Source organism: Leptonychotes weddellii, chromosome 6 (genome assembly GCF_054177405.1).
Source record: "Leptonychotes weddellii isolate Sample4059 chromosome 6, ASM5417740v2, whole genome shotgun sequence".
In the NCBI taxonomy this organism is placed as follows: Eukaryota; Metazoa; Chordata; class Mammalia; order Carnivora; family Phocidae; genus Leptonychotes; species Leptonychotes weddellii.
Genome location: NC_138374.1, coordinates 97,761,689 through 97,788,618, shown reverse-complemented (window position 1 = coordinate 97,788,618; position 26,930 = coordinate 97,761,689). Strand labels below are relative to the sequence as shown.

Here is a 26,930-nt window from a genome sequence, read left to right as displayed (position 1 = left end):
TCCTTCAAGCCACTTTTTTCCTCCTATCCCACAGCAAGTCCTGTCAGCTCTACCTTCAAAATGTATTTGTAACCCAACTCCTTCTCACTAACTCCAGCTACCCCCTACCCCAAGCCATCCCTGACCTGGATTATATAGATCTAGCTTCCTAACTGACCTCCTGCTCTCTCTCTTGCTCCTCTTGCAATCCATTCGCTAAACAGCAGTCAGAGAAATCAGATTATGTCACTCCTCTGCTCACAACTCCCCATGATGTCTCTTCTCATTCAGAGTAAAGCCCAGGTCCTTAACGGTGGCCTATAAATCCCTCCCTGATGTGACCCTACTTACCTCCCTGCCCTCTCTCTTCCCATAAGATCCATTGCTCACTCCTCTCCAACCACATTGGCTTTCTGCTGTTCCTAAGACAAGATAAGCTCCTTTCCAAATGCAGAGGCTTTGAACTTGCTATTTCCTCTGCCTGGGAGGTACTTCCCCTGGGGACTCCTACGTCCCACTCTGGCATTTCATTCAAAAGTTAGAGAGGGCTTCCCTGGCCCCTGGTCTGAAGCTGAAACCCTTATCATTCTCTTTCCTTGCCATGCTCTTCTGTTTCTTTATAATACTGATTACCACCTCCCATCTTCCTCTTTACTGTATTCCCCCCCCCACCACCACCTCCCTCCATGATGAAATCTCTCAAGAGCAGTCTAGTCTGGGCTCCCTGCTCAGCAGGGGGTCTGCTTCTCCCTCTGCCCTCTTCCCTCTCGTGCTCTCTGTCTCTCATTCTCTCTCTCTCAAATAAATAAATAAAATCTTTAAAAAAAAAAAGCAGTCTAGTCTGTTTTATGTCAGTTCAGAGAGCAGGGCACATCCTGTTTGATGATTAGAAAGAAAGACAAGCAATGAACGCCTCACCGTGAGAGGTAGATGTATCCCATAAGGTTTTAGAAGTCCATCCTCAGTAAGATTCTATGGAGATACTTAATCAATTAAATGACTTGTTTCACTAACAAGAAAACTGAGGCCTAAAGACAAGCCCAAAGTCACATGGTAAGTGTTAGAACCAGGACTCATATAAGTTCTTCTATATCGTTTCAAGTCCTTGTGCCTAACGTCCATGCTGTCTGTAGAGTTTGGAGCAGGCTGTAGGCTCGATTCCATAAATGTTAAAAACTGTGTAGAAGTTCAGTTCTGGTTCCAACCGCTTAACTAACAATCTTGTGGGAAGAGATTTTATTTGATGTACAGTGTACTTAAAATATTTTACTTTGGTTTTAAAATGAATAAGGTAGGGGCACCTGGGTGGCTCAGTCGTTAAGCGTCTGCCTTCGGCTCAGGTCATGATCCCGGGGTCCTGGAACTGAGTCCCACATCGGGCTCCCTGCTCAGCGGGAAGCCTGCTTCTCCCTCTCCTACTCCCCCTGCTTGTGTTCCCTCTCTCGTTGTCTCTCTCTGTCAAATAAATAAATAAAATCTTAAAAAAAAAAAGAACAGGAGTCTAAAAGAAATATGTGAGCCACAGATGTGAGCCTAATATAATTTTAACTTTTCAAGTAGCACATTAAAATATTTAAAACAGATTAAATTGATTTTCATTTATTTTATGTATATTTAACATATTTTATTTATATATCTATTTAAACCAGTAAGACTTCAATATTATCACTTCACTATGTAATTGCTATTAAATAATATTAATGAGACATTTTACATTCTTTTCTTTGTATTAAGTCTTCAAAACCCAATGTGTATTTTACGCTTGCATCATATCTTAGTTGGGACTAGCCACATTTCCAGCTCTCAACAGTCAAGTTTAGAGGGTTTGAACTTTTCTCACCTAAAAATAAAGATACAGCCTACTTTTAAAGTGAAAATACATTTAAAGTACAAAAGCTATTCATTAAAATGGAAGGGTCACATATTGAGTGGATGTCAGAGAAGAGGCGATCAAAAAAGGGATAGAATTTCTGATAGAAATTGCCAAATGGAGAGATTACAAAAGGAAGCTGTGTCACGTGGAAGTTTGAAAGTTGGACAGAGATGATGTACGCCACCTCGCGTGGTTGTTAAAATGTTTACACCTCATCCCCTACCGTCCCTCTTCTCTTATTTGCAGACATAAGCAGGGTATCCAGTTAAGGTCTTTGTAGCCCCAGGAATACTGGAACCACTAGATCAGGGGTTCCTAATCTGGGGTCTATGGACCCTTATGGGATCTGCAGATGGAATTCAGGTGGTCTAAAAGTTGAATGGGGGAAAATAATATCTTATTTTTATTAACATCCAACTCAAATTCAGCATTTCCTTCAATTATGAATGGAGGCCACAGACCAGTAGAATTTACCAATACTTGTGACTTTTTTTTCCTGCTTTACTTCTGTTATTGATTTTTTCTTTTTTTTATTTTATTATGTTATGTTAATCACCATACATTACATCATTAGTTTTTGATGTAGTGTTCCATTATTCATTGTTTGTCCATAACACCCAGTGTCCCATGCAGAACGTGCTCTCTTTAATACCCATCACCAGGCTAACCCGGTTTTTTCTTTTTTAAAAAAAATCTTGGGCGCCTGGGTGGCTCAGTTGGTTAAGCGACTGCCTTCGGCTCAGGTCATGATCCTGGAGTCCCGGGATCGAGTCCCACATCGGGCTCCCTGCTCGGCAGGGAGTCTGCTTCTCCCTCTGACCCTCCTCCCTCTCATGCTCTCTGTCTCTCATTCTCTCTCTCTCAAATAAATAAATAAAATCTAAAAAAAAAAAAAAAAATCTTTAATTCCAGTGAGTTAACATACAGTGTGATATTAGTTTCAGGTGTACGATACAGTAATTAAACACTTCCATACATCACGCTGTGCTCATCACCAGGGCCCTCCTTAACCCCCATGGCCTATTTAACCCATCCCCCACCCCTCTCTCCTCTGGTAGCTTGTGACTTTATCATCACTAGAGATCATAGATGTTTTCAAAGCACATTTCATTGGCTGCACATCTTAGGATAGCACTTCATCAAAGTGACAGCAGTTTTATTAGACCCACCATGAAACCTTGTCATTGAATGCATTAATAAAGAAACACATATGTTATCATGACACAGATTTTTAATACACTTTGATATCTGCATTTCAATAAAATTGGTTTCTTTTGCAATCCTGTGTATTTTTTTTTTCACTTAAAAAATGTTATTCTGGGGACGCCTGGGTGGCTCAGTCGGTTAAGTGTCTGCCTTCGGCTCAGGTCATGATCCCAGGGTCCTGGGATCGAGTCCCGCATCGGCTCCCTGCTCCGCGGGGAGCGTGCTTCTCCCTCTGCCTCTGTCTCTCTCTTTGTCTCTCATGAATAAATAAATAAAATCTTTAAAAAAAAAAAATGTTATTCTGAGACGAGATCCATAGGTTTCACCAGACTGCTAAAGGGGTCTGTGGCACAATGCACTACATGGGAAGAGTATGGGTCCCTGAATGACCCACCCCCCTTCTCTATCCCACATGGAATCACACTGGATTGTGTAATGTCTGAAATATAAATCGTTATCACATCAAGCCACTGAGATTCGGGGAGTATTAGTTTCGGTGGTTAAGCCCCTTCTGACTAATGCAGAACTGAAATCTGGCTTCAGGCCCCGACAATCGGGTATGACTTCAGCCAGATTCCAAATACTGAGGAGAGGGCAGTGGCAGTGATGAGCTGATAAAATGAGTCTCAAAAAAAACCCCAAAAAACCAAAAAAACCCCACCTACCGGGACTAATTTCAAGCTAACCAATACGATGTCACTGAACTCTAAGGAAGGGATGCCCAGCTTCAGCTCTTGCCAGTCAGCATCAGCTGGCTCCTGCACACCATGGGGACCGCTCGCTCTCCCATCACAGTTTCTAGAAAGGTGTCTTGTTACTGTCCTCCCCTGGTTTGCGGGGAGGGGTGTGCATGGAATTTTGAGAATAGTTGTTTAAAGCCTCCAATTAAAACCATTGTGTCGACTCTTTCATAATGAATAAAGAATACCTTAGATGCAGTAATTTGTAAATTCAACAAGCTGTTGAAAAGAATCTAGTTAGTACAAATTACAATACTAGAGTGTCCCAACAAATTATAATGCCATTGCTTCTGTAAAAGCATTTGGTGTTTCAACACTTTAAACATTAATTAGTCCTCAGAACAAATGTGTGAAATAGGTATTATTTGGCAGCGTCTGAAAGCCAATTATTTACTCTGGGAAGGCCTGGTACCCTAGCTGATAGTAAGGCAAATTGATTAGGATAATAGTAGGATTGGGAAATCCAAGAATTGTTATCACCTTCGTTGCTGACCTCCTTTTATCTCACTGGGCATTACAGCTGTCCCCATCTGACACATGAGAAACTGAAGGCAGCCGGCTGACAGACCCACAATCTACAGAGAATCCAGCTTCAGATTCAGCGAGTCCTCAGAAGAGTCTCATGCCTGTTTTTAAAATGTGAAAGCTCCATTTATGAGTCTTTTGAGTCTTGTTTCCCAAATATTAATATTTTCTTTTATAATGAAGAAATTGCCTATGGTACCATTTTATTTAAAGTTAATTATAAGTGACCTACTATTCCCGCTTCCACCTATTTGTAACTTCCGTATTAGGTTTTGCTAACATTTTTTTTTTTTTACATTTTATTTATTTGAGGGGAGGAGGGGCAGAGGGAGAAGCAGGCTCCCCCGCTGAGCAGGGAGCCCAACCCAGCCAATCCCAGAACCCGAAGACCACAACCTGAGCCGAAGGCAGATGCTTAACCAACTGAGCCACCCAGGCACCCCTGTTTTGCTAATATTTAGATGAACTTTAATTTCTGGACTATGCTATTTATAATCTTATCCACTGGAAATATTCCCTTTGAAAAATAGTCAGATCATTTAGAATTAAAGTATGGAATTAAGGGTTTAGTAAATGTTTCAGTTTCTACCAAGAAATAAACTACTGGTTTAGCTTATTTAAAGTGGACAAGACACTGTTCGAAGCCTATCAAGTTTGGTACTCCTTTCCATTAAAGAAAAAGCTTCGTGGACAAGACCTGGAATTTCTGGAAGAATATTTGACATCCCATTACCTTTTTTTCTGAGATACTCACTGCCTGGTACTTAGTAGACACTTAATAAATGTTAGTGTTTACTGTTATTTTTACTATTATCACTCCTCACTCCAGGAGTTATCATTTTTAGTTAAGAACAAACATCCCGGGCGCCTGGGTGGCTCAGATGGTTAAGCATCTGCCTTCGGCTCAGGTCATGATCTCGGGGTCCCGGGATCGAGCCCCACATCGGGCTCCCTGATTGGCAGGGAGCCTGCTTCTCCCTCTCCCTCTACTGCTCCCCCTGCTTGTGCTCTCTCACTCTCTCTGTCAAATAAATAAATAAAATCTTAAAAAAAAAAAATTAAAAACAAAAAACAAAAAACATCCCAGTTGAAAGGCCCAGGTCTTAGTCGTTCTTTAAAATTCTTATTTTTTTTAAGTTTAAACAGTACATTTCAATTAATGTTACTGATTGGGGCGCCTGGGTGGCTCAGTTGGTTAAGCGACTGCCTTCGGCTCAGGTCATGATCCTGGAGTCCCGGGATCGAGTCCTGCATCAGGCTCCCTGTTCAGCCCCAGGGAGTCTGCTTCTCCCTTTGACCCTCCCCCCTCTCATGCTCTCTCTCTATCTCATTCTCTCTCAAATAAAAAAAAAAATAATAATAATGTTACTGATTAAGTCCTTCTTTCCAATGAAACCATTTTATGTATACTCCAGATATTACACATTTGCTATTATTGCCAATAAAATTTATCTTTATTCCAACTCCAAGCCTGTGTCTGTTTTGCTCAGGCAATTCTTCAGGCATATCTATCTAACTCATTCAAGCATGACTTACATAGGAAATAATTTTTTAAACAAACACTGTTAATCCAAACTGGGGAAAAAAAACCCTCTGAATTCTTCTGAGCTAATTATAGAAATTGTCACTTGCCCTGGGTGAGCCCCAGAAGTAACGGCACATGTCCACTACTAACAGTGTCCTTTTTGAAAGAACATCCACAATTTCCCTTCATTTCTGAGTTGATCCTGCTCCTCTATCCGGACCCAGCCCAGCCCCATGTCAGCAGCTCCTCATGCAGATCTGCTCTGCTCCTTTCCCAGGTCAACTGAGATTGTTGGTAGCAGACAGTACAGCTACATTTTCCAACAGATGTTCCAACAGATTTCAAAAACATAGTAGTCATATCACTCCTTCCTAAAGACTGGAGACAAGTATCATTTTTCATATCTTCTATTTCCCTTCTCAACATGTTCATGTTTTCTTCTACTTTAGCATATGGAACACATTTATAAAAACTGTCTTAACATCCTTATCTGCTAATTTCATCATGTCTGTAATTCCTGTCTGTTTCTATTGATAAATTTTTTTTTCCTTAGAGTTATGGATATTTTCCTGCTTTCGTTTGCCTGGTAATTTTTGATTGGATGCTGGATATTGTGCACTTTACATTGTTGGATGTGTTTTTTTTTTCAATAAAACAACTATGATAAGTTCTTTATTAGAATTATAGAGCAGGGGCACCTGGGTGGCTCAGTCGTTAAGCATCTGCCTTAGGCTCAGGTCATGATCCCAGGGTCCTGGGATTGAGCCCCACATCGGGCTCCCTGCTCGGCGGGAGGCCTGCTTCTCCCTCTCATACTCCCCCTGCTTGTGTTCCCTCTCTTGCTGTCTCTCTGTCAAATAAATAAATAAAATCTTAAAAAAAAAACAAAACACAACAAACTGTTAAAAAAAAAAAAGAATTATAGAGCAACCCTTACAGAAAACATGAGAACTCAAATGGCATAAAACAGAGTCACTGAGGGATGTCTGGGTGGATCAGTCAGTTAAGCGACTGCCTTCAGCTCAAGTCATGATCCTGAGGTCCTGGGATCGAGCCCTCTGTGGGCTCCCTACTCAGTGGGGAGTCTGCTTCTCCCTCTCCCTCTGTCCCTCACCCCCCTCGTGCTCTCTCTCTCTCAAATAAATAAACAAAATATTGTTTTAAAAAGGCAAAAAACAGGGCGCCTGGGTGGCTCAGATGGTTAAGTGTCTGCCTTCGGCTCAGGTCATGATCTCAGGGTTCTGGGATTGAGTCCCGCATTGGGGGCCCTGCTCCTTGGGAGCCTGCTTCTCCCTCTGCCTTTCTCTCTTGCTCTGTCTCTCATGAATAAAACAAACAAGCAAACAAACAAAAAAGGCAAAAAACAGAGTTACTGAGATGAATAAAGGAATCCTTAGTGATCACCTATCCCTTAGTCAACTTAAAAGTTCCCACACTGAGATGATACCAATCCAGAGGTCAACATAGAAAAATACTTCAAATGGAGTTCTCATCAGAAAAATCCAACTGGAAAAAACCATCTATCTCTGTTCTTTTTTTTTTTAAGTTTTTTATTTTTTTTTAAATTCTTCTGAGGTTTGCTTTTACATTTATTATTAGAGCAGTCCAAAGTAGTCCTGCAGGGCTAATTTCTGCTCACTACTACAGAAGACTCTATACAATGCCCTACATATTATAAGGTCTTCCTATTTTGGATGATGGAAACATGAACTATTCCCAGCTCTGGATGAGCTCCAGGAAATGTTTGGCTCTATAAATCCAGAGAAACATGATCTTCTGTTCTAGAAAATGGTCTTGTATTACTTTCTTGGTAATTTTCTCTGTTTTCTTTGTTCTCTATTTTGTGGGACTTCTGTGAGTCACGTTTTAAGTTTTTGGATTGGCCCTTTAATTTTTTTTATTATTTCTTCTATTTTCCATGATTTGATCTTTTTGTTCTATTTTCTGCAAGAGTCCTCAACTTTATTTTCCAAAACAACAATTGGATTTTTAAAAATATTGATCACCAGGGCGCCTGGGTGGCTCAGTTGGTTAAGCAACTGCCTTCAGCTCAGGTCATGATCCTGGAGTCCCAGGATCGAGTCCCACATCAGGCTCCCTGCTCAGCAGGGAGTCTGCTTCTCCCTCTGACCCTCCCCCCTCTCATGCTCTCTCTATCTCATTCTCTCTCTCAAATAAATAAATAAAATCTTAAAAAAAAATATTGACCACCAGATTTTTATTTTCTAAGAGCTATTTCTTATCTACTAGTATCATTTCTTCATCGCATCCTAAACTTGTTTTACAAACTCAATACTTCTCTTATTTTTAAGGATATTCATTGCAGTTTTTAAATTTTTCCTCCTTTCATTCATTTATTAATCAAATACTTATTGATAATAAGCCACGTGCCAGATGCTGATCTATTTGCTAAGAATATAGCAGTGAATCAAAACAAAGACTCTGCTTTCATGGAGCTTACGTTGTGGTGATGGTAGGCAAGCAATACAAAATTAATGAATAAACATATCGTATGTCCTTTAGTAATAAGTGCTACAAGGAATTCCCTCCCATCAAACTTTTCTCTCTCTTGCTCACTACACTCTAGCTGTACTACCTGTTCTTCAGTACCTTCAAGTTCCTTCTCCTCCCTCTATATGCTGATCTCTCTACTCAAAATATTCTTCCCCTGGTTCTTCATATGGATAGCAATTTATTATCCTCCTGAGCACCACATCTTAAGTATATCTCTTCTCCTTGCCCTATCACTGCCATCAGTTTTCTGTCTCAATACCCTTTAATTCCCTTCATGATATTTTTCAAAACTTATAATGTTGTTCACCCTTTTAATTCCTTTCATAATAATTATCAAAACTTGTAATGTTGGTTATTTATCTAATAGCCATTCAGGCTTCTTCCTTGATAACTGAACCTGATTTTGTTCAGGTATCCAAGATCTTCCCTCTAGCCATGTGCTTCAAGGAAGTTTAGCCCAGCCCCAGTCCAGGGATGAATCTGGATTAGTCTAACCAAATCATGGTAATTCCATATACTTGCCAGTGATGGCTTAGGAAGGAATATGTGACCCAATTTCTGATCAGTGGAATATAAGGAGGAGTCTCCTAGTAAGGCATCTGGGAAAGGTTTGCTCTTATAAGGATATTCAAAGAATAGACAGGCCTCTTTTTAGCCTCTGGGACATTGATTTACCTAAAAATGTGATACTTTTTGATGCTCTAGTCATCCTTTAACCATAAGAAAAGCTAGTGCATGGAGCATAGAAAGATAAAAATAAGCTGACCTTTGGTCTATCTTCATACTTCTTTATGTTCCCATGAGCTCTTCTTAAGGCATCTACTAGATAATGAGCCTCAAGGACCAGAGAGATATCAATATAACTAAGGACGGATATATTAAGTAATACTTACTTGTAAAATAAATAAATAAATAAAACTTACTTGTAAAACACGAGTGAGAAAAGAGAATATAATATAATAGTTATATACTCTGACATTAAAAATCATAAAATAAAATTGGAGAATTTAGACAGCATATACAAAAATTGTGTTACTGATTCCTAAAACAGCTTGTTCAATAGTTTTCTACAATCATAATTGATGGTGGTAGTATTTGTGTTGTTGTCTAAGACCATTGTATGTATTAGGAGGAATAGAGAAAATAAGAATTTGGGGATATTTAATTCTATCATCTTGTGCTTTGAGAACCAAGGAAAAGGATATAGATAGATAGATAGATAGATAGATAGATAGATAGATAGATAGATAGATAGGGATAGATAGATAGATAGGGATAGATAGATAGGATAGATATAGATGGTGCAGAAAACACACACTTTTTCCTAGTTCTATCCACTAAATAGGCCCAGAAACAATGGCTAACCCAGTCACTGCCATAAGCCTTCCTAGGCCCAAACTGTCATCTTGAAATACCATTTCCCACTAAAGAAATCAGGGCTTCTTATAGATATTGCTTATTCCAGGTAGGATATAAACAGGATGAGCCTAAAACATCTTGACCTACCAGATGGCAAGGAATCTATCAAATACTGCTAGGGTCATTGCAAAAGACTCAGGAGCCAACTTGAAGAGGTTTTCATTCCCAATGATGGGAAATTTGAGCTTCAATAAAGATTAGAATTACAGTGGAATTCATGAGTTCACAACAGTATTTTTTAAATTAATTGATCACCTGTGGGGAATGACAGGAAAGTAATAAATAATCTTGAAAATGGTAAACAAAAGGATAAAATTCTTATGTTGCCTTTCCTCTATGAATTGTAATATGAGGTAACAAAACTATAGATTAAAAAAGTACCACTCTATAAAATTATTCCAGCTAATAGATGAAAACAAAATGACATAATTAGGATATCACCACTTTTTCAACCCCCAGTGAATTCATGGGTCCCAGCAATGAGCATCAGTGGCTGCTAACATCATAAAAATGGACAACCAGATGTTATGTGCCTCCAAATGAAGATCACAGCCTATACTCTTGACAAAAATATTAATCCTGAGTCTGATCAAGTTTCACTATCACTCTGTCTATGTGTACAAAATATAGAAGAAATGTGTCGAACTGCACCATGAGCAAATTCAAACAGTCCAGATCCTTCAACAGATAATTTGCAAGTAAGAGAGATAAAAGGGAAACCTGTAAATTAAAAGAAACTTGAAAGAGGTATTTTTTAAGTGGCCAGGACTATAGTGTTTAAAAATGCTTTATGGGTGATAAACCATCAGGGAAATATAAGGAAGTCATTACTCCAAATCTAGATTAGTGGTGTAGTAGTCTGTTATGGTGGTAACCCTTACCTAATGAAGCACAACTCATGATATTCATGACTTTGTGCAGTCCCCTCCTCTTGAATCTGGGCTGGACCCAAGACTTGCTTTAACCAATAAAATGTAGCACAGTAATCCCTTGGCCTTCCAGGCCTAAGCCTTAAGAGCCTTCTAGACGCTGTGGCACTCTTGCAAACCCTGACCTATCATTTAAAAAGCCCAGCATCCTATAGGAGAGACCATGTAGAAAGGCCACCTGGAGAGAAAGAAAGACCATGTAGAAAGGCCACCTGGAGAGAAAGAAAGCCTTCCCATTTGAGTCTGGCCACCAGCCAATCCACCAGCTGAGCGTAGCCACAGGAATGACCACCTGTGAAACAGAAGATGTAGAACCACCCAGCTGAGCCCAGGGCAGATAGCAGAATTGTGAGCAAATACCATTGTCTGAAGAGCCAGTATCTTTTGGTGGTAATTTATTAGGCAGCGATAGATAACTGAAAATAGTGGTTATTGTGGGAGAAACAAAGCGGTTTAGGATTAGGATGGAGTAACATGGAGGCTTCTGGAATGGCTAGTGAAGTCCTTTTCATTTCTTGACCTGGGTGATGGCCACAAGGATATTTGCCTTATTGTGATTCACTAAGCTATACATTTGTTTTGTGTGGTTTTCTGAACCTGTGTTTTATGTTAAAATAAAAATAGTTTTAAAAGAAGAAAGAGGGTCTCCTGGGTGGCTCAATCGTTAAGCGTCTGCCTTCGGCTCAGGTCATGATCCCAGGGTCCTGGAATCGAGCCCCACATCGGGCTCCTGGATCAGCGGGGAGCCTGCTTCTCCCTCTCCCACTCCCCCTGCTTGTGTTCCCTCTCTCACTGTGTCTCTCTCTGTCAAATAAATAAATAAAATCTTAAAAAATAAAAAAATAAAAGAAGAAAGAAAATCCACATGGTTTGGCATAGAGACATTTACTCTTCCTCCAAAATTCCTTCACACTACGGGCTTTTAAGAAATCACTTAAGGGCAGCAGCTCTTTCTGTCCGCGGGTCCTGTCCCTGTGCTTTAATAAAACCACCATTTCGCACGCACACACACACACACACACACACACATATATCACTTAGGACCTCCTAGTTAAAACTACTAATATATTCTAGTCCTATAGACATCAATATCCAAACAACATCAAGCATGGAAATATAAATTTCTTTGGGTCCCAGAGCTTGCAATTTGCAAAACTGAATTAATTGCTTTCATATCTCTAAATCTTTTCTCCTCGAAGTGAGAAAAAATATGTCTACCAAACAAAAAAATAAGAAGAGAAGCAGCAGTAACACTTTTATAAGTTGGCCTGCATTTTCTTACTGGCAGCAACTTGCTAGTCTCTTTTTTAAATGGATTTTCCAGTTTCAAAGGGGAAAATCTGTATTGCATTTGGGGTTTGTGCGTGCGTGTGTGTGTGTGTGTGTGTGTGTTTGGAACTGTTAGAATTTTAGCTCTCATGTCCTGTGTTTTTCTAAAGTGCTTTAAACAGACTGTAACATCTGAATTGCTTTCTTTTATTCTTTTGTCTTTACTTCTGACTTCATTTCCCATTTCCCAGTGCAAATTGCTGTATGTACCTTTTCTCTTAGAATGATGTTACCTAGCTTTACTGAGCAGATAAATTAAAAATTCTGATTAGGAGATTAAAATTCACTGCCATAACTCACACTGAATATTTTGTAAAATTTTCACAGTACATTTATTTTAATTGGATTAAAAACTATTACAAATTGAGTTCCTGTTGTTGCACTTTCTACCTGGGAACCCAGTTCAGACCTTCCCAAAGATGACAATAGAGTAAAACTACAATCAGTTTAGTAGTCCAGCAAAAATAAATAAAATAATAAAAAGAATCACTATTGTCATTTTAGGAATTACTATTACTAAAGCACCATTGATGATGTGGTCCTCTCACAGCCAACGTCCACAGAAAAAAAGAAGTGTTTCATGGAGACCAGATCTTGATTCAGTGTCTGTCTCAATGAGGTTCATCAAGGCATGAACTGCAACCCAGGACGGAAGGTCACTGTTTCTTCCACAAGCATAGGGAAAAATGTTAATTTGTCTCAGTCTATGTTTGTTTATTTTTGAGGAGTCTAAGAAACTCTCAATTCACACTAAATTCCCAAAGTCTTAGCTTCCATTCACAAAGACTGAAGGTAGTAGAAAGTTCTTGTTGCCACTAGAAATTACCAGTCTGCAATAGTTTTCCTAATCAGAAACTCCTGCTAGCTTCACCCGTGGTTCGGAATGCTTAACGGCATTATTTTTAATCAAAATATAATGTGATCAGTAGGGGCGCCTGGGTGGCTCAGTTGGTTAAGCATCTGCCTTTGGCTCAGGTCATGGTCCTGGGGTCCTGGGTTCGAATCCTGTGTCGGGCTCCCTGCTCAGCGGGGGAGCCTACTTCTCCCTTTCTCTCTACCACTTGTGCTCTCTCGCTTGCTCACTCGTGCTCTCTCTCTCAAATGAATAACTAAAACCTTTTTTAAAAAATAATGTGATCAATATACATTTGTGTGTTATTTACACTGAGTCCTCTCCTTCTTTCTCCCATCCCTGCTATTCCTACCTGGGGAGCTGCAATTCCTCACTTCCCAGGAGAATCCATTCGTTTCTACAAATTAAGAACTAAGACAGATACTAATGGCATAATCTTTCCCCACCTCCTACTTTCTTTTGACTAATTTTTCTTAAAGGGGACACAATAAGGCGCTCTTAGTGTGCTGGTTATGACACTTCGGGACACAAGCACAGAAGACAACTATATTAGAATAAGATTTGTCTGTGGATAATAATGACACAGGTAACACTGGCTTAAATAAGATAGTACTTTATTTCTCTCTTACTAAGGTCCAGAAGTAAGTAGCTCAGTGCAGTATGGAGGTTTACTACAAGAAGTCTTCAGGAACCTAGACTCCTTCTGTCCACTTACTTTACTCTGCATGAACTCCATCTTAAAAGGACACCTCAGGGGCGCCTAGGTGGCTCGGTCGGTGAAGCATCCAACTCCTGATTTTAGCTCAGGTCATGATCTCAGGGTCCTGAGACTGAGCCCAGCGTCAGGCTCCACACTGGGAGTGGAGCCTGCTTAAGATTCTCTCTCTGTCCCTCCCTACTCTGTTCTGCCCACCCCCCACCACTTACGTGCACTCTCTCGCTAAAAAACAGAAACAAAACAAAAAGCTTTTTAAAAAATCAGGGAAGAATGATATTGGGGGGTAACCAGCACTCTCTACCACCCCAACTCAAAGAGCAGTTGGCATACTACACAAGAAATACTCAGGAGTAGGACCAGCAGGCAATCAGCGCGAGGTGTGCCAGGGCTCCAGCTTCTCTTCTCTGAGACTCCGTTGGCCTGGCAACGCCCCAGTGTTGGCTGTGTCTTTGACCTAGCTCCCTTCCTACTCAGTAGTTCCAGGCATCACATCCAGATGCCATAAAGTCCAAAAGAAGAAGGGGAAGAAGAATATGTCTCTACCCTTTGTCTCCTTTTTGAAAGGGAAGAGAACTTTCTTAGAAGCTTCTAGCAAACTTTCCTCCAAGCCTCACTGGCCAGAATGCATCACAACCCCATGCCTTGTATAATCACTGGCAAGGAGAACATACCACCATGACAGGCATGGACCGATCAGTACCCACCCCACAAAAGCCGTTAAGTGGGGTGAGCTTCTCTGAAAGCTTTGCATAAAGGAAGTTCAAGACCCAAACAAAATTGGGCTTCTGGTTGAAAGAGGAATGGGGAAAGGATGTTGGGTTGACATCCAACTGTGCCTACCACACTCCATATTCTAACTTCCCATTATGATATATTGCCATTTCTAGCCAGATAAATTGGACTCTCAGATTACATTGTCATAATTATCCTTATAAATCAGCCCAGTTCTTATGCCCATCTCCTACCAACAAATTGTGACTGAAGAATAAACAAATGTGTGGAATAGTACACATCTAGATTAAGTAGCCTGCAAACATGTACAGTTCTCCCTATCTTCTGTTCACAGTACAAATTTCATATACAGCCACCTAAGTTCACCCTTTCAGTATCAATATGAGAAAATCTCCCTAAGACAAATACATGTTGTTTTTTTTTGTTTTTTTTTTTTCAAGATTTTATTTATTTATTTGAGACAGAGAGAATGAGAGAGAGAGCACATGAGAGGGGGGAGGGTCAGAGGGAGAAGCAGGCTCCCTGCCGAGCAGGGAGCCCGATGCGGGACTCGATCCAGGGACTCCAGGATCATGACCGGAGCCGAAAGCAGTCGCTTAACCAACTGAGCCACCCAGGCGCCCCAATACATGTTGTTTTTAAGCCGAAATTCATTTCCTACTTTATAAGCATCAGATCTCCGATGAGCATTTCACTGGAAGCCACTGGGCCCTCACAGGAAAAGTATGACCGACTGCAATAGTAAGTCGAGGAAAAGAACAGTCCACCAGTCCCCACCCAGACCTGTGTTAAGCCACAGTTCGCAGCTACAGCACTGATTTCATAGTACTCTTCTGACCTTCCACAGGACTTATGTGGGGGGAGTTTTCAGGTTCATTTTTCTTTTGATTCATTAACAATCCAATGGCAATTTGAAAAAAAGGAAGACTGGGGCGCCTGGGTGGCTCAGTCGTTAAGCGTCTGCCTTCGGCTCAGGTCATGATCCCAGGGTCGTGGGATCAAGCCCCGCAACAGGCTCCCTGCTCTGCAGAAGCCTGCTTCTCCCTCTCCACTCCCCCTGCTTGTGTTCCCTCTCTAGCTGTGTCTCTCTCTGTCAAATAAATAAAATCTTTAAAAAAAAAAAAAAGGAAAGACAATTATTGCTCCAACAGGAAGACACTGTGTGCTCTGAAGCTACAGTTCACTTTTTTGCATATCAAAGTTTAAAAAGTAAAAGAAAACCCAGCATAGAGAGAGAAAAGTGCCCGAAATTTGTCACCGATGCCTGGATTAGATGAGCTTTCCTTCTCATTAAAAGAAGACCCTCTTAGGTCGGTGCTAATAGCATCACTGAAGGCTAAAACAGATGACACTGTCCATATGATCACAAGGAAGTCTTAGTATTATTTCTTAATTGAAACATCTTTATCAAGGAAGTTACTGAAAGTTTCTAGAAGCAATACTAAAAATTTATTCTGTGGTAAGAAAAGTTGTGGTAGTAATTTTCAAAATACCTTTAGAAATGAAGTAACTCCTTAATACTTCTGATATTCTTTTACCTAGAAATTTACTAAATCCTATGAAATAATGTATTTTCGAAACATCCATGTGATGAACATGATTATCAACAAAGTTTCGATGCACACAAACTGAACAGCAGCTGTTAAATGATTTGTCTAAAAGTAAATGCTGATTCAGACTCATTAGCATACCAGAAGTACAGCTGCTTATAACACATACAAGATTAAGTTAACAAAACTCACTCCAAATATACTGACTAGTTATTCTCCATATGTTAGCAAAGTTTATCAAGCTTGAAGGAAAGTTATTGAATCAGCTCTAGGAGCTTTCAAATCTATAATATTTCACTGGCAGCTACTTTATGAGAAACAGGCCATGAAATTGTATTTAAACTTTACTGTCATATTTTCAATTGTTCTGCATACAATTAGATCAAAACTTGAGAATATGCATGGACTAAATGATGGGCAAGGCGAATAAGATAGGGTTATGGTTTGTTTGTTTTTTGTTTTCTGTTTTTTTTCCCAGGGATCTGGGGCTTCAAAACCATCAGGAAATCACAGCCCCATGACCTTCATGTGCTCATGCACTAGCAATTCACAACGCCATGCATTTTTCCAATGCTCTTTTCTCCTTTGGCAAGACGAGTATTCTCAAATGAGGCAACGTCTCATTTTCTCTGGAGGTATTCTAACTTTAACTCTTCTCTTCCCTCTGCCTGTACATACCTTGAAAGTGCCCTCCCAAAGAATTACAAGATAAAATCGAACAGGATTTGTGGATGCAATGACTGTTAGACAATATGCTATAGTTTTATTCATTCAGAACGTATTCATTCCAAGTCCTTCCTGTGCACTAGCCATCTCGTACTTTTGCATGTGTAATAATTTAACTTCACAATAAAATAAAAAGTAACACGTTTTCTTTTCACGTGAATACAATGCTTGCACCAGCAGCAACAATGGTCAGGACTACGAAGAAGTCTTCGAGAACCTTAATCCCTTACATTGCTGGACTTCCACTGACTACTATAGATGGCCGTGATTCAACTTTAGGTGTTTTTAAGCTTTGCAGTGAAATAAAGTCTTATAAAAGAAATGGCATAAACATATTTTGCCAATAACTAAATGCAAACCCCTTCTCACTGTGTTCTCCTACAATTGTGTCAGTCCCTTACACGCTGGTGAAAACAAGCACATAGCCAAATTTGTAAGACTTGAGACAGCCTTAGTTTAGCTGTTTTACTAATATAAATAAGTCATCCATCTTTCTCCCATGTTAAATAAACGACAGCAAAGAAATACTTGACCAAGTTGCATCCCCTGACAGAATGGGTTGTTGATGATCCTTCCTCCAGAAGTACCAGAGCAGGAGGAAGAATCTGGAAAGTCAATTACATTGCTTTCAAGTGCCCTGATTTGATATCCTTTTAAAATGGTTATAAATGTTATGGTGACTGAAAACAAATATGGAATAAGGACACTAAATAAACGCTTTCCTTTTAGGAAAGATTCAGGGGCCAGAAAGAGAAAAGGAACGTAATCAGGAAGAACTTAACCATTTCTTTACAGAATTAGGGTAAAACTTACAGTTCGATACCTAGTTTAGAAGGTATTTCTAAAGCCAGAAAATTACTAAATTCACAAGATAACCAAATGTTAGGTAGTGGTTGTGGGCAAGGTTGCCGGGGAGGAAGAGACAGGCGCCAAATATACCCAGGAGAGTCATGATTTTCCGCAGTTTCAATTCAGTTTGGGTTTTTTTGTTGTTTTTTCTGCCTCACACTCTCTAGTGAGCCACTATATCTCTGGAAGTCTCCCCAACTGAGTTTCTCTCCATCTATAACTTTAGCAAGTGTTACAAAATATGCCAATGTTCCTCTTTTGCCTCCCCCCACCCCTCTCCAGAGAGGGAAAGGAACCGTACAACTTGGGAGCGTAATGACACGGTCCTTTCTGCCTCTGATGAAATCATCCCACAAGTGATCTGAAAGTTCAAGTGAAGTTGTGGCCGATACCTCGTTTTACAAAACCAGGCCAACGTTACCAGGAGGGAAATTCTGCTTTATAGGCCGGGAATCCCCCGGGAAGTCTCCATAAACGAGGGATATCCCCGCGGCTCTCTTCAGAAAGAGCTCAGAACTTAGGGGAGAGCAAGGTGTTTCTGGCCCGGGCGTGAACAGACCCCCAGGCGGGCTGAGCGGAGAAAACGAGGTCGCGTCCCCCACCCCGCGGCCTGCACCTGCCTCCCGCAACCGCGCCGCCGCACTTCCCAGAGCATCCCCCGCCCGCTGGCCCCTGGCCCAAGCGCAGCCTCGCCCGAGCCCGGGGCCGGGGCCGCAGGAGAAAGCTGGCCGGGCGAGGCGCCCTTGGGCCCCCGAGGTCCCCGCGCCCGCAGGTTGCGCGCCGCAGGTGGAGGGCGGGGCGGACACCCGCTCTGCACGCGCCCTCGGGGGCCAGGGTCGGCGCAGCTGGGCAGCCCCCCGGCGGGCGCGGCGCTCCCCGGAAGCCCCCCCACGGCGCGCGTACCTCGGATGTAGGTGCACTTGCCCTCGTCCAGCAGGCTGGAGGCCGCGCCGCCCATGGCGGCGGTGCGGGCGGTGCGGGCGGTGCTCCCGGTGCGGCGCTCACAGCTGCCGTCGGCGCCCGCCGCTCGCTCCTGAAGGTGGCTGCGACGCCGAGCCCAGCTCTGCGGTTAAAGGACAAACTTCCTCCGAGAGGCGCCGCCTTCTGGGGCGCCTCCTCCAGGTCCGCGCCCTCTGAGGATCTGTGGGCTGGCCCGGGGGCTGTCTTCCCGCCCTCGCTTCACTGGGGAGCTCCGAGGGGATGTCCAGTCTGGAAAGACTTCCCGCTCATTCCTTCTCCTTGCTGCCGTTTTGCCTCTTCTTCTCACCGGTTATGGGCAGCCGAGAAACACCTTTGGGTAAGTGGACAATTTCCCTTAGTGACTGTAAACCTCTGTGAGCTGGAACCTTCTCCACTGACAAGCCACGAGGTGGAATTCAAGACCCCATTGCTTTGCACGCCCTCCGGGTACAAGAAACAGCAGTTCCCAAGCATCACCTGAGAACTTGTTAGAAATGCAAAATTGCAGCACCCCCACCCGTCTATACCCCTCTACACTTGTACGTGTGCGCGCGTGCGCACACACACACACACTGCACCCCAATTAGAAACTCCAGGAGTGGGGCCCAGCAAACTGTTTTCACAGGCATGCCAGGTAGTTCTGGTGCCTGCTGAAGTTTGAGAACCGACGGTAAACTGTACCTTCCTGCAGCCATGAAGTAGGGCCAAGGAGGGGGTGGGAAATGAAGGGGAAGAAAGAAAGGGAGAAATAGAAAAACAGGGAAAACCTAAACCTGGGTCCTGCAATATGTTGCCAGTCCTGAAACTTCTGAAGACGCCCGTCAAAGTCTGTTCTTAACACCTTTAGGTCCAGTTCTTCCCTTTGACAAACTGGAAATAGTTCATTAGAAAGGGCATCTATTATTTTTCCCACAACCACTATTTAGCTTGGCTGCCTCTCCCAAATAACACTCAACTGGGGCAGAAGGGTCACCGTGCATTTCTTCCTATTCTTAGTAATCAGATTTTTAGTGACTCCTATTGACTTAACCTCCAGGATCAAATGGTCTGTACACACAAGAACCAGGCCTGAAGAGGACTTGGAAGGCTTTGCCCTCAAAAGTTAATTAACTAGCATTTTAATGCCAAGATTTCTCACACCTCACACCCAATCTCTCTCACCCTCCACTCTAATCCATCAATAAAATCCTCTCCATTCTGCTTTGAAAATATATCCAGTATCCACCCATTTCTCACCCCTTCCCCTGCTATCACCCTCATCATTTCTCACCTGGATAATTACACTAGCCTCCTAACTGGTAAGCCCCGGTCTATCATTGACACTAGGCCCCACGTCCTCTCTGTCCTCATCTACCACCACTCTCCCCCTTGCTCTCTGTTCCAGCCCCACTGGCCTTTTTGCTCTTCTAGGACACACCTTTGCATGTGCTCTTGCTTAGCCTAGGATGGTCTTCCCTCAGATATTCACGTGGTGCACTCTGTCTTTTATTTCATTCAAATCTCCTCTTAAATGCTAACACCTCAAAAGAGGTTTTTTTTTTTTACCCCCTGTTTATACACTGGCCCTCATGTCTGTCCCACTCCTTTCCCTTCATTATTTCTATTCATATCACTTAGCATCATCTGGTATGTTCCTTTATCTGTCCCACTGAAATGGAAACTCCATAAGGTTGGGGATTTTCTTTGTTGATGTTGTTTCTTGTTTGTTTGTTTTTTTAATTATTCATTTTCTTTCTTTTTTTTTTTTTTTTTTAAGGGCAGGGATTTTTGTTCATTGCGTTCTCTGATATATCTCAAATGCCTAGAACAGCATCTGGCACATAGACGCTCAATAAAAAAACATTGAATGAGTGAATGGATGAAATATAAAATATCGGATCTGGACTTAATGAAAGCTGTGAATCTCGATGAATAAAGAGCATTTCCAGGTAGCTACTCAATGATTTAAAGTCTTCAATGTTCAACTCTTTTCTCAATATTCTAGTTAGCTCTTAGAATTATATATCTTGGGGCACCTGGGTGGCTCAGTAGGTTAAGTGTTTGTCTCTTGATTTCGGCTAAGGTCGTGGTCTCGGGGTCCTGGGATGGAGCCCCAGGTTGGGCTTTGGGCTCTGTGCTCTGTGTGGAGTCTGCTTGTCCCTCTCCCTCTCCTCCTCCCCTGCTCATGCTCTCTCTCTCTCTCACTCTCTCACTCTCTCAAATAAATAAATAAATACATATATTTTTTTAAAAAAGAAGTATATCTTCTCAGAGTAGTTTCATTATATAAATTGCAAAAGTTGTGGGGTGCCTGGGTGGCTCAGTCATTAGGCATCTGCCTTCGGCCCAGGTCATGATCCCAGGGTCCTGGGATCGAGCCCCACATGGGGCTCCCTGCTCAGTGGGGAGGCCTGCTTCTCCCTCTCCCACTCCTCCTGCTTGTGTTCCCTCTCTCGCTGTGTCTCTCTCTGTCAAATAAATAAAAGATAAAATCTTTAAAAAAATAAATAAATTGCAATAGTTGTGCCTCAGAATGCTGTTATTGTTATTGAAGAAAACTAATTTGGATCTTCTGCCAGAGGATAGTTTTGGCTTGTCACCTCTTGTTTAGAAACAATCTGAGAAAAGACTGATTATTCTCATCTCTCATTCTTAACTCATTTGTAGCACTCACAGATGGAGCAAGGTACAAGGAAGGATTCTTATGTGTGTAGTATCAACAAGCTTTGTAACCACACTTTCAGCTTCAGATCCTAACCTGATAACTTAGCCATGTGACCTGGTCAAATTGCCTAACTTACTTGTCTCAGTCTCTTTATCTGTTAAATGGAGTTGGTAACAGTTACCTCCTGTGCTGTTGTCAAAATTACATTTGATCAGGTCTGTGAAACACTTAACATATTCCCAGGAACATAGTAAGTATTCAGTAAATGGAAGCTCGGATTGTTATTATCAGTAACAACAAGAGTGGTCAAGGAAGCAATTTTCTAGAGAAAGTATAATCTTAATTAGAACTTGAAAATCACTGATATTACATTAAGAAAGAACTTCTGCTCCCATTTTTTTCCCCCAAATAAAGCTCCTTTCCTCCAACTGGTTTACAGGAAAAAATAAGGAATCCATTATTTTAGTCACAGTATTTAATATTTGCAAATCCTATGTGGGCATCATTTTATTAATCACACGCTAAAAATGAGTCTCCAAGCAATTCAATAACTTTATGAAACAGATTCAACTTCATATGATTCAAATCAGCTAGTTTAGAGAACTTCCTATGCAATGTTAGTTTTTGTATTCTATCAATGTATTTCATTTTAAAATACTCTTAGGACCACTTCTTTCTCGGGGGCGCCGGGGTGGCTCAGTCAGTTAGGTGTCCAACTCTTGATTTCAGGTCGTAATCTCAGGATTGTGAGATCTAGCTCTGCGTGGGGCTCAGTGCTGAGCGTGGAGCCTGCTTAAGATTCTTTCTCCCTCTCCCTTTCCCTTTGCTCCCCCAGCCCCAGTGTGCTCTCACCCTCTATCTAAAAAAAAGGTGGGGGGGCAGCTGGGTGGCTTAGTTAGTTAAGCATCTGCCTTTGGCTCAGGTCCTGATCCCAGAGTGCTGGGATCGAGTTCTGTGTCGGGCTCCCTGCTCCGCGGGGAGCCTGCTTCTCCCATTGCCTCTGCCTCTCTCTCTCATGAATACATAAAACCTCAAAAAAAAAACAACAAAAAACACCCCCCCACTTCTTTCAGGTAAATAGCACATTCTAAAATGATTACCTTTTTAAATATCTTAATTGAGATATAATTCACATACCATAAAATTCACCCATTTAGATTACCTTTTTTAAATGAGCAGATTAGATTAATAGACATTTAGTACTAGTACCTGTAGAATGAGCATGTGTTTTGGGATTCTCTTACCTGTCATAGAACTATGAACCCCTTGTTTGCCATGTTCTCGTTTGAGTTAGTGACATCTGTCTATTTGGGCATTTAACTGCCTGCAGAGCACGGACAATCTCAAACTTCTTTGCACTTCCCCAAGTACCTTGTACGGCTGTGTCATATAGGAGTGGGAGGACTGTAATTACTTGATTGTATGATAAGTACACATGGTAGGTTATACCAGTTATCCAATTTAATCTTCACAAAAACAGACTGAAGTAGGCACTGTTATTATCACCATTTTAAAGATGAGAAAAATCAAGGTGAATAAGTTTAAGCAGTTTAACTAAGGTCATCTGTCACCTGGGTTTATCTAACTCCAGAGTTCATCCTCTTAACCACGGAGGCTACTACTTTTATATTAAATCTTGCTTTTGTTTATTTACATAAATAATCCAGGTTTTACTATAAAAAATTAGAAACTATTGACAAACAAAAAGAAAAAAGGGGGGGAATCATCCAGATCCCAAAGTCAGTATCTGTATTTTATTTATTTATTTATTTATTTATTTATTTATTTATTTATTTAGATAGAAGGAGAGAGAGTGCACGTGAGCAAGGGGAGGGGGACGGACAGAGGGAGAGAGAGAATCTTAAGCAGGCTCCATGCTCAGCGCCAAGCCCCGGGTGGGGCTTGATCTTACAACTCTGAGATTGTGACCTGAGCTGAAATCAAGAGTCCAACACTTAATGAACTGAGCCACCCAGGCGCCCCAATGTCAATATCTTTAGATAAATAAAAATCACCAGTTTGGTATAGATTTCTACAAACTTACATAGAAATATGTGTGCAATTATAATTTAGAATTAAATAAAAACTTATTTATAGTTACTTAGTTACCAAAATGAGGTGATGCTCTTTATATATTCTGTAATCTCTATTGTGATTTTTCATTTGGAATATTTCATTTAAATAAATATGTAAGTCTAGGTCAATGATAGTTCATTGTGTAAATGTAACCTAAATCACTTATCTACCAGCAATGTATGCCTGCTTGTTTCCCTACTTCTCAGTCACATTGGACATTTTCATATCTTTTTTTGAATTATTGTCATTAATTTCATTATTCATTTTATTTTATTTTTATTTATTTTTATTTTTTTATTATTTTTTAAAATTTTATTTATTTATTTGATAGTGAGAGACACAGCAAGAGAGGGAACACAAGCAGGGGGAACGGGAGAGGGAGAAGCAGGCTTCCTGCTGAGCAGGGAGCCCGATGCGGGGCTCGATTCCAGGACCCTGGGATCATGACCTGAGCCGAAGGCAGATGCCTAATGACTGAGCCACCCAGGCGCCCCTATTTTTATTTTTATTTTTTGAAGATTTTATTTATTTATTTGACAGAGAGAGAGATAGCGAGAGCAGGAACACAAGTGGGAGAGTGGTAGAGGGAGAAGCGGGTTTCCCGCCGAGCAGGGAGCCCAATGTGGGGCTGGATTCCAGGACACTGGGATCATGACCTGAGCCAAAGGCAGACGCTTAACGACTGAGCCACCAGGCGCCCCTCATTATTCATTTTAATATTTGGCAATTTAGGAGTCAAAATAAGTATCACATTCTGTGGTTTGATTTTGAAATCCTTAAAGAGAAAGATTATTTTTTCATGGACTTTTTGGGTATACACGTTCCCTTGTGAATAGGTTGTTCTTCTATTTTTATGTTTTGCTATTTGAGAAGGAAAATCTGTGTCCTAAGATGGCCGACCGAGCCAGTGAGAGAGTCCCAGTCCTTGCCCCGGGGCTCTTCCGGGTTCTTCTCCCTGCCCCGCTTCACACACATGCCAAAAGTACCAAGTATGCGGAAGTAGAAGTGTATAAATTGCCCCCTTTGTGCTTGGGGCTCAGACCTTTGGAGACCACTCTCCTTTGAGCCTGCTGGCATTAAATAAACCTCCTGTCCTCCAAGATCTCTGAGTGCCGCTTGGTTCTTCCATCGGGCAATCCGGTCCAGGTTCTGTAACATTTGGTTCCCTGACTGGGAAACCCAACCTTGCTGGCCCATTGTTGCCACTGGTTTGGGGGCAATGGTGGGACGGTGATGGAACGAGGGATCCTAACGGAGAAGGCGCACCCTGCCTAATTTTCAGCAGTCTCCTGCCCTGGTCGGTCGCCTCAGTCCGGCCCTGCTCCGCTGGACTGGAGGAGACTTGGCAGGTGAGGACCTGGTCCCGATGTCGGATTCCGGTAAGGACTGGGGCCCCAGGACCCAGATAGGCCCACCCCCATTGGGGTGGATGGGGAGCCTGATCACCTCCCAGAGACCTCTTAGAGGTCTCACAGGTAGAGATTCCCAGGGAGGTAATGTAATAACTTCTGGAGTGTGAATGTGTGAGAGAATGTGCAGTCCCACCTGGCTTGCTCAAACGGACAGATTCTGTGACTCCACGGGCGGGCACCCTTAAGGTCCCCAGAAGCCTCCGGAGTCTGAGTGGGCCCGTCTGTGATTCTGTGGTGAATGGCATATGGTCTATGTCGGCATCGGAATAGTTTCCGATCATAAGTCACAAGGCTGAGACCGCTAAGGCTAAGCCTCACCTAAGCTCCTTCAGGACACGGCCAGACAGGCATCTGATTGGTCTTCTCATCTCAGGAGGCAACCCCCCTTGTCTGTCTCTGCGCCACCACACACGGGGACATCACCATGGGGTCAGGGCAGAGTAAATCTACGGTTCTAGAGACCATGATCAAAAATTTCAAGAAGGTCTGGCCAAATTGCCTAAGCCCAGTCGTGTGTGAAATGCTTCAGCACACTTGATGGAGACAAAGTGGAGCAACCAAAATTGAGATCCTGAGACAGGCCTGGGGGTCTGGAAATTGTGGAGGTCAGAGGACCTGGGAGTCAAGTCGGCCTTCTCTAACAAGGCAAGAGCTCCAGCTGTTTAGGTTTAGCTTCACAGAGCACCTTTCCCTGTCATCTCTGGGTGGTGGGAGGTTGGGGCAAGCATCCCCCAGGGATGGAACAGGTCTCAGGTAGGGAGAGGTAGGGGACACTGCTGCTTCTGGAGAGGACTGGGGCAAAGAAGTCAGGGGAGGAAACCCACTAAAATGAAAACAGAGAAGGCATCAGATCAAGAGCCAAGCTACTACACTGTTCAAAGGCAGATTCCGGTTGCCTGTCTGGGATAGGGCTGACATTGGCGATTTAAACAAGATACCCCAGGCCATACAGATCCTGCTGGTCCACTGGCCGCACTCTGAACAGCAAGGCTTAGACATTGTTTCCAGACCTCCTCTATAAGAGTCATCTGGGAGGACCTTGTTAAAAAGGCAACTATTTGGGGTATGGGGTAGCCAGGTGATGGGTATTATGGAGGGCAGGTGTTGTGATGAGCATGGGTGTAATACTATCCGGCCTATGCATACCCACTGAATCAAAATGGGTGGGATGGGGGGAATATCTCAGAAGCTGTGTGTTTAAAAAGCAACCCCCGGGGGCACCTAAGTGGCTCAGAAAAAAACTGTCAGACTCGGGATACCGAGCCTCATGGAAGAAGGCACAAATCTGCCAACAACAGGCCTGATACCTTGGTTTTTTCCTCACCCAAGGTTAAAGAGAACTAAGGCCAGAGAGGAAAAGGATCATCGTCTCCCTGCCACAGCCCCAGACAAAAAGGGACCTACAAGAATTCCTGGGGACTGCAGGATTCTGCTGCATCTGGATCCCTGGGTTCTCGGCAATAGCAAGACCCCTTTATGATCTCTTAGGGGGACCAGATCGAGAACCCCCTGCCTGGACTGAAAAAGAAAAAGTAGTGCTCGGGCTACTCACCCAGACTGTTGGACCCGGGCAATGGCCAATTTCTTACCTGTCAAAGAAGCTGGACCCCGTGGCAGCGGGATGGCCACCATGCCTCAGAGTGCTGGCAGCCACGGTCCTACTCATCAAGGAGGTGGACAAACTTACCCTGGGGCAAGAACTCAAGGTCAAGTTCCCTCATACAGTTGTGTCCCTCATGAATGCACAGGGACACCACTTCCTTTCCAACTCTCGGCTAGCACAATACCAAGGGCTCCTCTCCGAAAACCCGTGGGTCATCCTCGAAACAGAACATTAAATCCAGCAACCTTTCTCCCCATGGAAGAGGAGGAACCAGACCGTGACTGTTCTGAGGTAGATGAAGAGGTCTACGCGAGCAGTCCAGATCTGCGGGATCAAGCTGTAAAGAATCAGAGCTCACGGGGCACCTGGGTGGCTCAGTCGGTTAAGCGGCTGCCTTCGGCTCAGGTCATAATCCTGGGATCCTGGGATCGAGCCCCACGTCGGGCTCCCTGCTTGGTGGAGAGTCTGCTTCTCCCTCTCCCTCTGCCTGCCTCTCTGCTTGTGCTCTCTATCTCTCTGTCAAATAAAAAAAAAAAAAAAAGATTTAAAAAAAAGAATCAGAGCTCACGCTGTTCAGCGATGGCAGCAGTTACCTACAGGAGGGTGCCCGGAAAGCGGGTTATGCAGTACGCCTTCACTACTGTACATATACATGGGGCCATCTACAAGGAAAGGGGCCTCCTAACTGCAGCAGGAAGAGCTATTAAGAACAAGGAGGAGATACTGAGACTCCTCAAAGCCGTCTGCTTCCAAAGGAAGTAGCAATCC

General features: G+C 42.6%; 1 protein-coding gene across 1 annotated transcript in view; it reads right to left on the bottom strand.

Annotated features, from left to right (window-relative positions):
* Positions 1-18,537, bottom strand: part of NIBAN1 (niban apoptosis regulator 1) — a 133,101-nt gene extending 114,564 nt beyond the window's left edge. Inside the window, exon 1 of the mRNA XM_081823194.1 lies at positions 18,371-18,537. Within this exon, the coding sequence (XP_081679320.1) occupies positions 18,371-18,425 (55 nt within the window). The 5' untranslated portion in view covers positions 18,426-18,537. The remainder of the gene's footprint in view (positions 1-18,370) is intronic.
* Positions 18,538-26,930: the final 8,393 nt, after the last annotated feature.